Source organism: Salvelinus sp. IW2-2015, linkage group LG20 (assembly GCF_002910315.2).
Source record: "Salvelinus sp. IW2-2015 linkage group LG20, ASM291031v2, whole genome shotgun sequence".
Taxonomy (NCBI): Eukaryota; Metazoa; Chordata; class Actinopteri; order Salmoniformes; family Salmonidae; genus Salvelinus; species Salvelinus sp. IW2-2015.
This window is the reverse complement of record NC_036860.1, coordinates 54,601,388-54,614,116: the sequence shown is the minus strand read 5'-3', so window position 1 is coordinate 54,614,116 and position 12,729 is coordinate 54,601,388. Positions and strand designations below refer to the sequence as shown.

Below are 12,729 nucleotides of genomic sequence, written 5' to 3'. Positions count from 1 at the left end.
ATTTCTGGTTTAGTTGTTACCTAAATGTGTTATCAATGCGCTTTCAACCATTTAAAAGCACAACAACATTTAAATGTAATACAATGTCAGATGTTTTGTTTATTTATACAACAACTTAGTGTTATCAATGTGCGTCATCTAATAGCACAACCAAATGACCTGGATTGCAATTGAGATTGCATTATACTACATGGTGCAAGTGATCAATGCCATATGAGATTCTGTTCAGATAACTGTAGCAATTGTGAAGATTTCCACAGAACTGCGACCCTGAACATGCACGATTTCTATGATTACATAAGACATTTTACACAAACCTCAAAATGTGCCATGGATGTGTTACAAATTTTAAGTTTGAATAAATACTGTTACATTAGTTTGTACGATAGCCTTAACATTAAGCTATTTACTGTCTTACAAAAGTAATATTGAATTGTGTTTGGTTGACAATGCAACCAAATATAAACATTTAAAGGAGATGTATGTATCTATTACTTGGATAGTTCAATCTGAGCCACTGGCTTAATCTGCTTATTTTTTWATTTTTTAAAACTTTTATAAGCTTGAAACCCTAGGCCTATATGTATTGTCTATTTTTAGAATGTAAACAATAGCTGTTGATGACTTCCCAAATGCTATATACTGTAGGCCTAAATATGGTTACATATAATTTGCTCTGTTGAACCTACCGTTTGGAATGACTTAGATAGCAACAGTGAATCTATTAAGTGGAGACACCTCAACAATTATTCTCATGATAACACATGGTTATAGTCAAATATCAACGCTAAGCAGGGCTGGGTTTGGTTAAAGCCTTAGATGGGAGACTGAAGAGATAGCTGAAGATACAGCGCATTTGGAAGGTATTCAGACCACTTTACTTTTTCCCACATTTTGTTACGTTACAGCCTTATTCTAAAATGGATGAAATAGATTGTTTTCCTCATCAATCTGAACACAATACCCCATAATGACAAAGCAAAAACAGTATAGATTTTTTTCTTCTTCAAATAAGTAAAAATAAAAWTTGAAATATCACATTTACATAAGTATTCAGACCCTTTACTTTACTTTGTTGAAGCACCTTTGGCAGCGATTACAGGTTCAAGTCAAATCAAGTCAAATGTTATTTGTCACATGTGCCGAATACAACAGGTGTAGTAGACCTTACAGTGAAATGCTTACTTACGAKCCCTTAATTAACCAACAATTCAGTTTTAAGAAAAAAATAAAGAAATAAAAGTATTAAATAATTAAGAGCAGTAATAAAACAACAATAGTGAGGTTATATACAATGGGTACCGGTACAGAGTCAATGTGCGGGGGCATCGGTTAGTCGAGGTAATTGAAGTATTATATACATGCACTGTAGGTAGAGTTATTTAAGTGACTTATGCATAGATAATAACAGAGAGTAGTAGCAGCGTAAAAGAGTGAAGAGGTGGTGCAGGGGGGGGGGGGGGGGTCAATGCAAATAGTCTGGGTAGCCATTTGATTAGATGTTCAGGAGTCTTATGGCTTGGRRGTAGAAGCTGTTTAGAAGCCTCTTGGACCTAGACTTGGCGCTCCGGTACCGCTTGGCGTGCGGTAGCAGGGTCAACAGTCTATGACTAGGGTGGCTGGAGTCTTTGAACATTTTTAGGGCCTTCCTCTGACACTGCCTGGTATAGAGGTCCTGGATTGCAGGAAGCTTGGCCCCAGGGATGTACTGGGCTGTACGCACTACCCTCTATAGTGCCTTGCGGTCGGAGGCCGAACAGTTGAACCGCTGTTGTCATCTGCAAACTTAATGATGGTGATGGAGTCATGCCTGGCCTTGCAGTCATGAGTGAACAGAGAGTACAGGATGGGACTGAGCACGCACCCCTGAGGGGCCCCCGTGTTGAGGATCAGCGTGGCTGATGTGTTGTTACCTACCCTTACCATCTGGGGGCGGCCCGTCAGGAAGTCCAGGATCCAGTTGCAGAGGGAGGTGTTTAGTCCCAGGGTCCTTAGCTTAGTGATGAGCTTTGAAGGCACTATGGTGTTGAACGCTGAGCTGTAGTCAATTAATAGCATTCTCACATAGGTGTTCCTTTTGTCCAGGTGTGAAAGGGCAGTGTGGAGTGCAATCGCGATTGCATCATCTGTGGATCTGTTGGGGCGGTATGCTTGAAACATGTTGGGATTACAGTCTCAGACAGGGAGAGGTTGAAAATGTCAGTGAAGACACTTGCACGTTGGTCAGCTCATGCTCGGAGTACATGTCCTTGTAATCCGTATGGCCCTGCGGCCTTGTGAATGTTGACCTGTTCAAAGGTCTTACTCACATCGGCTGCGGAGAGCGTGATCACACAGTCGTCCGGAACAGTTGATGCTCTCATGCATGCTTCAGTGTTACTAGCCTCGAGGCGAGCATAGAAGTAATTTAGCTTGTCTGGTAGGCTTGTGTCACTGGGCAGCTCTCGGCTGTGCTTCCCTTTGTAGTCTGTAATAGTTTGCAAGCCCTGCCACATAAGACGTGTATCGGAGCCGGTGTAGTACGATTCAATCTTAGTCCTGTATTGATGCTATGCTTGTTTTATGGTTCGTCGGAGGGCATAGCGGGATTTCTTATTAGCTTCTGGGTTAGAGTCCCGCTCCTTGAAAGCGGCTGCTCTACCCTTTATCTCAGTGCAGACGTTGCCTGTAATCCATGGCTTCTGGTTGGGGTATGTACGTACAGTCACTGTGGGGACGGAGTCATCGGTGCACTTATTGATGAAGCCAGTGACTGATGTGGTGTACTCTTCAATGCCATTGGAAGAATCCCAGAACATATTCCAGTCTGTGCTAGCAAAACAGACCTGCAGCTTAGCATCTGCTTCATCTGATTTTTTATTGCCCTAGTCACTTGTGCTTCCTGCTTTAATTTTTGCTTGTAAACAGGAATCAGGAGGATAGAATTATGGTTAGATTTGCCAAATGGAGGGTGAGGGACTGCTTTGTATGGATCTCTGTGTGTGGAGTAAAGGTGGTCTAGAGTCTTTTTCCCTCTTGTTGCACATTTAACAGGCTGGTAGAAATTTGGTAAAACGGATTTAAGTTTCCCTGCATTAAAGTCCCAAGCCACTAGGAGCGCCGCCTCTGGATGAGCGTTTTCCTGTTTGCTGATGGCGGTATACAGCTCACTGAGAGCGGTCTTCGTGTCAGTATCAGTCTGTGGTGGTATATAGACAGCTATGAAAAATGAAATACTCTACCTCAGGTGAGCAAAACCTTGAGACTTCCTTAGATATTGTGTAACAGCTGTTGTTTACAAATATGCGTAGACTGCCTCCCCTTGTCTTACCAGAGGCTGCTGTTCTATCCTGCCGATAGAGTGTATAACCCGCCAGCTGTATGTTATTCATGTCGTCGTTCAACCACGACTCGGTGAAACATAAGATATTACGTTTTTTACTGTCCCGTTGGTAGAATATACATGCTTTTAGTTTGTCCAATTTATTATCCAGCGACTGTACGTTGGCCAATAGTAGGGATGGCAACAGCAGATTTGCCACTCGTCAGCGGATCCTCACAAGGCACCCGATCTCCTTCCGCGCGATATCTTTTCCGTCTGTTTCTCCTGTGAATGACAGGGATGAGGGCCTGTTTGGGTGTCTGGAGTAAATCCCTCTCGTCCGACTCATTAAAGAGAAATTCTTCGTCCAGTTCAAGGTGAGTAATCACTGTTCTGATTTCCAGAAGAGACGGTAGCAGCAGCATTATGTACAAAATAAGTGACAAACAACGTGAAAAAATGTACAAAATAGAACTGTTGATTATCAGCCATCTTCTCCGGCGCCAAGGTCTTATTGGGTATGAAGCTACAAGCGTGGCACACCTGTATTTGGGGAGTTTCTCCCATTCTTCTCTGCAGATCCTCTCAAGCTCTGTCAGGTTGGATGGCGAGTGTCACTGCACAGATATTTTCAGGTCTCTCCAGAGATGTTCGATCGGGTTCAAGTCCGTTCTCTGGCTGGGCCACTCAAGGACATTCAGAGACTTGTCCCGAAACCATTCCTACGTTGTCTTGGCTGTGTGCTTAGGGTCGTTGTCCCGTTAATGTACTTGTCCTCTTGCTCAGTTGTGCACCGGAGCCTCCCACTCTTCTTTCTATTCTGGTTAGGGCCAGTTTGTGCTGTTCTGTCAAGGGAGTAGTAAACAGCGTTGTACGAGAACTTCAGGTTCTTGGCAACTTCTTGCATGGAATAGACTTCATTTCTCAGAACAAGATTAGACTGACGAGTTTCAGAAGAATGTTTTTTGTTTCTGGCTATTTTGAGCCTGTAATCGAACCCACAAACGGTGATGCTCCTAATACTCACCTAGTCTAAAGGAGGCCAGTTGTATTGCTTCTTTAATCAGCCCAACAGTTTTCAGCTGTGCTAACATAAGTGCAAAATGGTTTTCTAATGATAAATTATCCGTTTTTAAATGATAAACTTGGATTAGCTAACAGAATGTGCCATTGGAACACAAGAGTGATGGTTGCTGATAATGTGCCTCTGTACGCCTATGTAGATATTCCATAAAAATCAGCCGTTTCCAGCTACAAAGTTAACAATGTCTACAAGGAATATGTCTACATTAACAATGTCTACAAGGAATACCTTAAAGAGGTATTCCTCTTTAAGGAATACCTAGGATAGGATAAAGTAATCCCTCTAACCCCCCCCCCTCCTTAAAAGAGTTAGATGCACTATTGTAAAGTGGTTGTTCCACTGGATATCATAAGGTGAATGCACCAATTTGTAAGTCGCTCTGGATAAGAGCGTCTGCTAAATGACTTAAATGTAAATGTACACTGTAATTCTGATCAATTGGATGTTATTTTAATGGACAAAAGGTGTGCTTTTCTTTAAAAAACAATAACTTTTCTAAGTGACCCCAAACTTTTGAACGGTAGTATATTTTTTAAATCCATTTTAGAATAAGGCTGTAACGTAACAAAGTGGAATAAGTCAAGGGGTCGGAATGCTTTCCAAATCAACTTTCCAGTAGGAGGTGCTGCCCAGCCTATAGTTTTTTTCTTATCAAGAATATTACGTTGAAGATCTGATGTTGTTTCCAAGGTACAAATTCAACATATTTTATACAAGGTTAGTCTATGTTTAAAATGGGTTATTCTGGAACTCCAACAGAGGAGCTAATACACCACTCACCTCCTGCACAGATACTAGAGGGCTCTGCTGCCAAGATCTCGATGCATGATCTCTTCAGGATCTGAGTGAAGGGAGAAGAGCAAGAGAGAGAGAAACAGGGAGAGGGAGAGGACGAGAGGGAGAAGGCGATGGTTAATGGTGAAGGCGGGAAGCAGCATTACTGGAAACGTAAATCTGTTAGAGATAGAGCTGTTGAGGCCTCCTGAGTGGCGCAGCGGTCTAAGGCCCTGCATCGCAGTGCTTGAGGCGTCACTACAGACCCAGGTTCGATCCCAGGCTGTGTCACAACCGGGCGGCGCACAATTGGCCCAGCGTCGTCCGGGTTAGGGGAGAGTTTGACTTGGGGCCTTTACTTGGCTCATCGCGCTTTAGTGACTCCTTGTGGCGGGCCGGGTGCCTGCAGGCTGACCTCGGTTGTCAGTTGAACAGTGGATTCCGGGTTATGCGGGGTGGGTGTTAAGGAGCGCGGTTTGGCGGGTCATGTTTCGGAGGACGCATGACTCGACCTTCGCCTCTCCCGAGATCGTTGGGGAGTTGCAGCGATGAGACAAGATCGTAATTGGATATGACAAAAAAATTCAAAGACAAACACAAAAGAGTTAGAGCTGTTGAAAGTATGTCAACCTTATACCATGGTATACTTTCAACAGTGTTGAAAACATACCTTACAATAGTGAACAGGTATTTGCATCATTCTACCAACCACAACAACATTGCCCTTACTGAATCAATGACTCCTTGCAGTGCCTCAAAGCCATCATTCACAGGGAAGACATGGTCCTTACTGTCGGCTATTGTCCAAAGCTAGGGAGTGAGGAGAGTTCTAATTCAATAACAGTGTAATAACAATAATAATCCCCTGCTCACAAAATAAACATGTGAACGTGGCTCACCTGGGTTTCATTGAAGTCTTTTACTCCCACGCAGTAGACTGAGGCGCCCAGTTGACGCGATCGGCTGGCCTAGTTTTCAAAAGGGTCACACAAATAGACATGAAAGTTATTTCATAACTCTATATTGACCAAAGTAGAGGGAACTTCATGTCTGGTTTTAGATATATAGAAAACCAATACAACACAATGTATAAAGGTGTCTCCATAAAGGATGAGCATTGATTCTATGAAGCATCTATGGAAGGCATGCACGACAGATTTGGGGCTTTTCTCCAGCCATCTCAGTTTGTGCAGGTATTTAGTCTTGAGTCATGACTGACACATGGAGACAAAGATATCCAAGTTTTCTCCAAAGCAGAGTTTGCTGTCTATAATGGTGCAGTCATTTTTGTAGCAGTCCACTCGATCGATTGCTTTGGTTAAATCTTGTGCTTTCATGGCCATAACCAGAGTCTGAGTTTTAGTGAGGTCCCCGGACAGGGTGAATTTTAAGAAAGGTGGGACTCATTTACTGAATTTATATACAGTTTAAAAACTATACAATGCTATTTGGAGAACAGCAAAAACAAGCAAAAATGACTCCAGCCATTATCACCTTGGCTGCTGTAGGTTCAGTCACCTCAGTCCATCTACAAACACATGGCCTATTATCTATACAATTAGCCTCTACACATTATCTCAACACCAGGATTAAAAACTATAATGTAATAAATACAGAGGGATCTGTTAGCAGAAGAAGTATTTTATATAGCTGGTAGCTGGCCAGATAGCTGGCTAGACTAACTAGACAAATGTACCAATGTATTTGATTTACTGACATGGGCTAATTGAGTGACTGTCAGTAACAAGGTTTCCATCCAACCTTTTTATGTGTGTAAAGTACATGTCAGATAAAAAATGTCATTACAGGCCTGATGGAAACACTACATTTTTCTGTAAACTTTTCAAATGTCGACAAAACAAAATACGCTAGACAAGGTGGGATCTTTCTGTGTCGGTAAAATCTATTATGGGGAAAATGTTGGTGGAAACGCTTTTATGCGCAAATGTTGATATAATAGCTATCATATGGAAATGAAGTTGGAGTCATGCAATGACATGTTGTGTGGTCTTCCCACTACGACTCATCGTGAACGCATACAGTTTATTAGGTTACAGATGAAATAAATGATGATGGTGGTGAAAATGCAAGGTATKAGCTTGATGCTCTTTTCCAATAAATATCGAGGGTCTTATTCTGGTGACATGATAATCAATACGTGGCTGACATTTAAAAATAATCTCGCTCTTTTGTCCCTAATAATAATCTCATCATGTAGACTATAATTGTGCTTTAGCCAACAGTGTACAGCTAGTGCTGTTGGCTAGAGTGCATGTGCCAATACCAGAGTGTGCACGCTCACTATATAACACTACATTTTTGTGGAAAAAAACATCGGTAGAGTTGAAAGTGCGATGGAAACCCATTTAACTTGTATTTTTTATTCGGTGCATGGGAATTTAATGGCAAAAGGTATTTTATGCGCATTACGTCATCACGCACAGCGTTTTATCTGCAACAAGTCAATTTGATGGAAATACATCTGGTGACATGCTCAGATTGTTTTTATGCCAATTGAATGGAAACCTAGCTAGTGAGTGACAACTATGTTTCGAAATGTCACCTTGTGTATTCTACTACTCTAACTCTCAACAGTAAGTTGAGACCCCGACTGAGTTCCTAAACAGAAAAAAAAGGTTTTTGTTTGTTGAAATTCGAAAAACCTCGGTGTACTCATATGTAGTTAAAGTGCTTTGGGTGATTTTCCACAGCCCATGATGACTTCTTKGGTCTTGGTGAGTTTAAGTAAACTTCTCAAGTCTAGGAAGTTCTGCACAAAATTAGCATCAGCCAATGTATAGACTGATGGAAACATCCAGTTATTGAAAGGCTTGAGTTTAGGCTCTTTTCCATTTCACTAACTTTAATTACTGATGTAACCAGCTGCAGGAAGATATTCTACATAACCAAAAGTATGTAGACACCTGCTCGTATAWYATCTCATTCCAAAATCATGGGCATTAATATGGAGTTGGTCTCTCCTTTGCTGCTGTAACAGCCTCCACTCTTTTGGGAAGGCTTTCTACTAGATGTTGGAACATTGCTGCAGGGACTTGCTTCCATTCAGTCACAAGAGTATTAGTGATGTCGGGCACTGATGTTGGGCGATTAGGCCTGGCTTGCAGTCGGCATTCCAATTCATCTTAAAGGTGTTCGATGGGGTTGAGGTCAGGGCTCTGTGCAGGCCAGTCAAGTTCTTCCACACCGATCTCGACAAACCATTTCTGTATGGACCTCTCTTTGTGCACAGGGGCATTGTTATGCTGAAACAGGAAAGAGCCTTCCCCAAACTGTTGCCACGAGGTTGGAAAGCACAGAATTGTCTAGAATGTAATTGTATGCTGTTGCGTTAAGATTTCCCTTCACTGGACCTAAGGGGCCTATCCCGAACCATGAAAACGGTCCCAGACCATTATTCCTCCTCCATCAAACTTTACAGTTGGCACTACTGTATGCATTGGGCAAGTAGCATTCTCCTGGCATCCGCCAAACCCAGATTCGTCCGTCGGACTGCCGGATGGGGAAGCGTTATTCTTCACCCCAGAGAAAGCATTTCCACTGCTCCAGAGTCCAATGGCGGCAAGCTTTACACCACTCCAGCCGATGCTTGGCATTGCGCATGGTGATCTTAGGCTTGTGTGCGGCTATTCGGGCATGGAAACCCATTTCATGAAGCTCCCGACGAACAGGTTTTGTAAAAACGTTGCTTCCATAGGCAGTTTGGAACTCTGTAGTGAGTTTTGCAACCGAGGACAAACTATTTTTACATGCTATGCGCTTCAGCACTCTGCGGTCCCGTTCTGTGAGCTTGTGTGGCCTACCACTTTGCAGCTTAGCCGTTGTTGATCTTAGACATTTCTACTTCACAATAACAGCACTTACAGTTGACCGGGGCAGCTCTAGCAGGGCAGAAATGTTATGAACTGACTTGTTGGAAAGGTGGAATCCTTTGACAGTGCCACGTTGAAAGTCACTAAGCTCTTCAGTAAGGCCATTCTACTGCCAATTTTTCCCTATGGAGATTGCATGGCTGTGTCCCCGATTAAATACACATGTCAGTAATGAGTGTGGCTGAAATAGCCGAATCCAGTAATTTGAAGGGGTGTCCACATACTTTTSTATATATAGTGTATTATCAGAAACAGCATTTCTAATAATGATAATTGCAGATTATGACMGGCAGCAGAGTACTGAGAACCCGCTCTTCCAGGACTGGAATATCCTGTGGAATGTGGTTAGCTATTTGCACTCTCCTCACTCTGTGAGTGTAGAGATACAGTAGATATTGCCAATAGATCATCTATTACTGTAGGTCCAAAACCAATATTTATCTCACCTCTCTCTCTGCCAGATCAAACTGATTCTCCCTCAGTTCGCCATCTGTCAAGGCAATGATGACACTGGCCGTACGGAAACCTGATGGACCAGGACAAATGGCTTACAAGACAATAGAGCAGAACAAAATACATCTCCTCAGAACACAGACTGTACTGTCTATCTGTCTCTGAAGGTGAAGATAATAATTGGATAATTCATTCTATTACCTCTGATACCATAAATTGGGTTCATTGGGTTTTATTTGTACTGTTTTGTGTCTGCTTATGACATAAAGAGAGCCAGAGTTCTACCCAAATTATTTATTCCAAGTGCAAAAAAACAAGAATAATCTACTCACTGTCACCAGCATAGTAGATTTGTTCACTGGCCTGGAGGAGCAGATAGAAGAAGCAGAATGTTTAGAAGGATACTTTATTGATCAATATGAGACAGCAATTTGTCTTCTGCTTTTACCCATAGATAGATAAGAAGGTTATGTGAAAATGAAAATATACTTTTGTAATTTTTGCAGAAGGACGTCTAGCTGTTGCCCAGTTACCTTCAGCTACTGGTCTCCAATCCATTACTCACCCTTTGGAACCCTTTGTGCATAAACGTGTCTCCCCCAGGATGCACCATGCGGAGCTCTTCCAGGCCTGCCCGAATCTGCTCCCTGCTCACACACAACCACAATATACCATTGGTATCGTCAGTGTATCATGTGGGCAGTACCCCCGTAATAGAAAGATTGACACACAGTACCATCCACAAAACGATTAACCAATGAGTGAAATGGGCAGATCATTAAAAGTGTTGTATTATGAGGGGATTATGTCTTGCCTGTCTTCTGTTAGTTTCATCAGGATCCGTCCCTCTGTAGAAAATACAATGAAGGACATCCGCAGCTGAGGGCTAGAGAGAAAGAGATACAGGAAATACTTGAGTAAATAAGGGACACAACGTATATTGCAGGTGCTTCCACACAGTTGTGGTTCCTGAGTTAATTAAGTAATGAACATCCCATCATGCTTAGGGTCATGTATAAAAATGCTGGGCAGGTCATTATTTTGGATACAATGGCTATGCCCCCATCCACAGGGCACGAGGGGTCACTGACAGGTTTGATGAGCTTGAAAATAATGTAAACCATATGCCATGGCCGTCTGTCACTAGATCACAACCCAATTAAAAGCTTATGGGAGATTCTGGAATGGCGCCTAAGACAGCGTTTTCCACCACCGTCAACAAAACACCAAATGATGGAGTTTCTCCAATAGAGTTCCAGACACTTGTAGAATCTATGTCAAGGTGCAATGAAGCTGTTCTGGCTTGTTATGGCCCAAAGCCCTATAAAGACACTTTGTGTTGGTATTTCCTTTATTTTGCCAGTTACATGTAGATGGGAGGGTATTCCCACAGTTGACAGACAGACATAATCTCTTTATGTATGTTGCAGTCTTGTCCAAATACTTTGTGCAAAACATGTCTGTTTATATCCTTACTGGAATTGATACATCCTTACTGGCCAGTATACATTAATTGGGCTCTCTGGTACTTGTAGTGGTATCTGGGTAACAATCCAGGCAATACTGTACCTTATGAATTTATGAGCCAGGTGATCAACAAAGTAATAGATCTCATTCCAGTGGTGCTGCACACTCCCGGATCTAAAAGAAAGGTTAGAAGATGTCTGTTAGTGTGGTGGAGCTGTTAAAAGGGCCCTTACAGCTATCATGATTGACCTGTCCACAAACCAATCGCTGCATCCGTGTGTCCTCCAATCAGCTCACCCTACAGGGCGTTAGCTAATGATAATGCGTTATCCTGCTCAGATGTTACATAACGTGTTATCCTGCTCAGATGTTACATGCATCAACCAATTTTATAAACTGTGTGGTTCGAGCCCTGAATGCTGATTGGTTGAAAGCCGTGGTATATCGTAGGTATAACAAAACATTTATTTGTACTGTTCTAATTACTGTATGTTGCTATCCAGTTTATAAAAGCAATAAGGCACCTCTTGGTTTTGTGGTATACTGTATGGCCAATATACCACGGCTAAGGGCTGTATCCAGGCACTCCTTGTTGTATCGTGCTTAAGAACAGCCCTTACCCGTGATATATTGGCCATATACCACACCCCCATGCCTTATTGCTTAAATATACCAAATCTGTGGTGATAGAGAGAAAAATTCAACCATCAGAGATACACTGTAATGACCAGTGGTGGAAAAAGTACTACATTCTAATACTTGAGTAAAAGTAAAGATACTTAATAGAAAATGACTCATGTGAAAGTCTCCCAGTAAAATACAACTTGAGTAAAAGTCTAAAAGTATTTAGTTTTAAATATACTTAAGTATCAAAATGGTGGAAACGCTTTTATGCGCAAATGTTGATATAATAGCTATCATATGGAAATAATGTTGGAGTCATGCAATGACATGTTGTGTGGTCTTCCCACTACGACTCATCATGAACGCATACAGTTTATTAGGTTACAGATTAAATAAATGTCAAAATTCCACCAAAAAAGTATGAAGAATTTAAAATTCCTTATATTAAGCAAACCAGACGGCACAATTTTCTTGTTTTTTAAATTTACTTACGGATAGCCAGGGTCACACTCCAACACTCCGACATCATTTAAAAACAAGGCATTTGTGTTTAGTAAGTCTGTCAGATCAGAGGCAGTAGGGATGACCAGGGATGTTCTCTTGATAAGTATGCGAATTGGACCATTTTCTGTCCTGCTAAGCATTCAAAATGTAACGAGTACTTTTGCATGTCACGGAAAATGTATGGAGTAAAAAGTACATCATTTTCTTTACGAGTGTAGTGAAGTAAAAGTTGTCAAAAATATCAATAGTAAAGTACAGATACCCCCCAAAACTACTTAAGTAGTACTTTATAGTAGTTTACATCACTGGTAATTACATAGTTACGGATAAAACAACAGAGCCTGTCAATATTGTTTTTCCCCCCACCTTTCACTGACACAGACGATACTGTGTACTTCCTTAACTTTTTCATTTAGACCGCATTCCATTATGATTGACTTCTATCAGGAAATCTTTTCAGAATCACAATCAAAGGCAGTTTGAGTGAAGAGAATGGGCCAGACGCAGTGTACAGCTCCAACACATTATCTTAGCCCTTTCTGCTGGTTCTACATAGAAGTAAGAGGATTTTGCCCAGTACGGAAATTTATAAGAGCGTTGCCTAAATTMCTCAAATGTTTAAAAAAATTCTA

The 12,729-nt window shown here is 41.7% G+C and overlaps 2 protein-coding genes across 2 annotated transcripts in view; one reads left to right on the top strand and one right to left on the bottom strand.

The window, feature by feature from the left end:
• The window catches only part of LOC111980008 (anthrax toxin receptor 1-like), a 47,765-nt gene that overhangs the window by 19,806 nt on the left and 15,230 nt on the right, over positions 1-12,729 (bottom strand). Inside the window, exons 2-9 of the mRNA XM_070449500.1 lie at positions 11,072-11,143; positions 10,317-10,388; positions 10,068-10,149; positions 9,835-9,865; positions 9,496-9,575; positions 6,059-6,127; positions 5,889-5,969; positions 5,166-5,226 (exon numbers count right to left, since the gene is read on the bottom strand). Coding sequence (XP_070305601.1) covers positions 5,166-5,226; positions 5,889-5,969; positions 6,059-6,127; positions 9,496-9,575; positions 9,835-9,865; positions 10,068-10,149; positions 10,317-10,388; positions 11,072-11,143 — 548 coding nt within the window. The remainder of the gene's footprint in view (positions 1-5,165; positions 5,227-5,888; positions 5,970-6,058; positions 6,128-9,495; positions 9,576-9,834; positions 9,866-10,067; positions 10,150-10,316; positions 10,389-11,071; positions 11,144-12,729) is intronic.
• Positions 1-12,729, top strand: part of LOC111980524 (AP2-associated protein kinase 1-like) — a 95,870-nt gene that overhangs the window by 81,834 nt on the left and 1,307 nt on the right. The gene's annotated exons all lie outside the window — the stretch shown is intronic.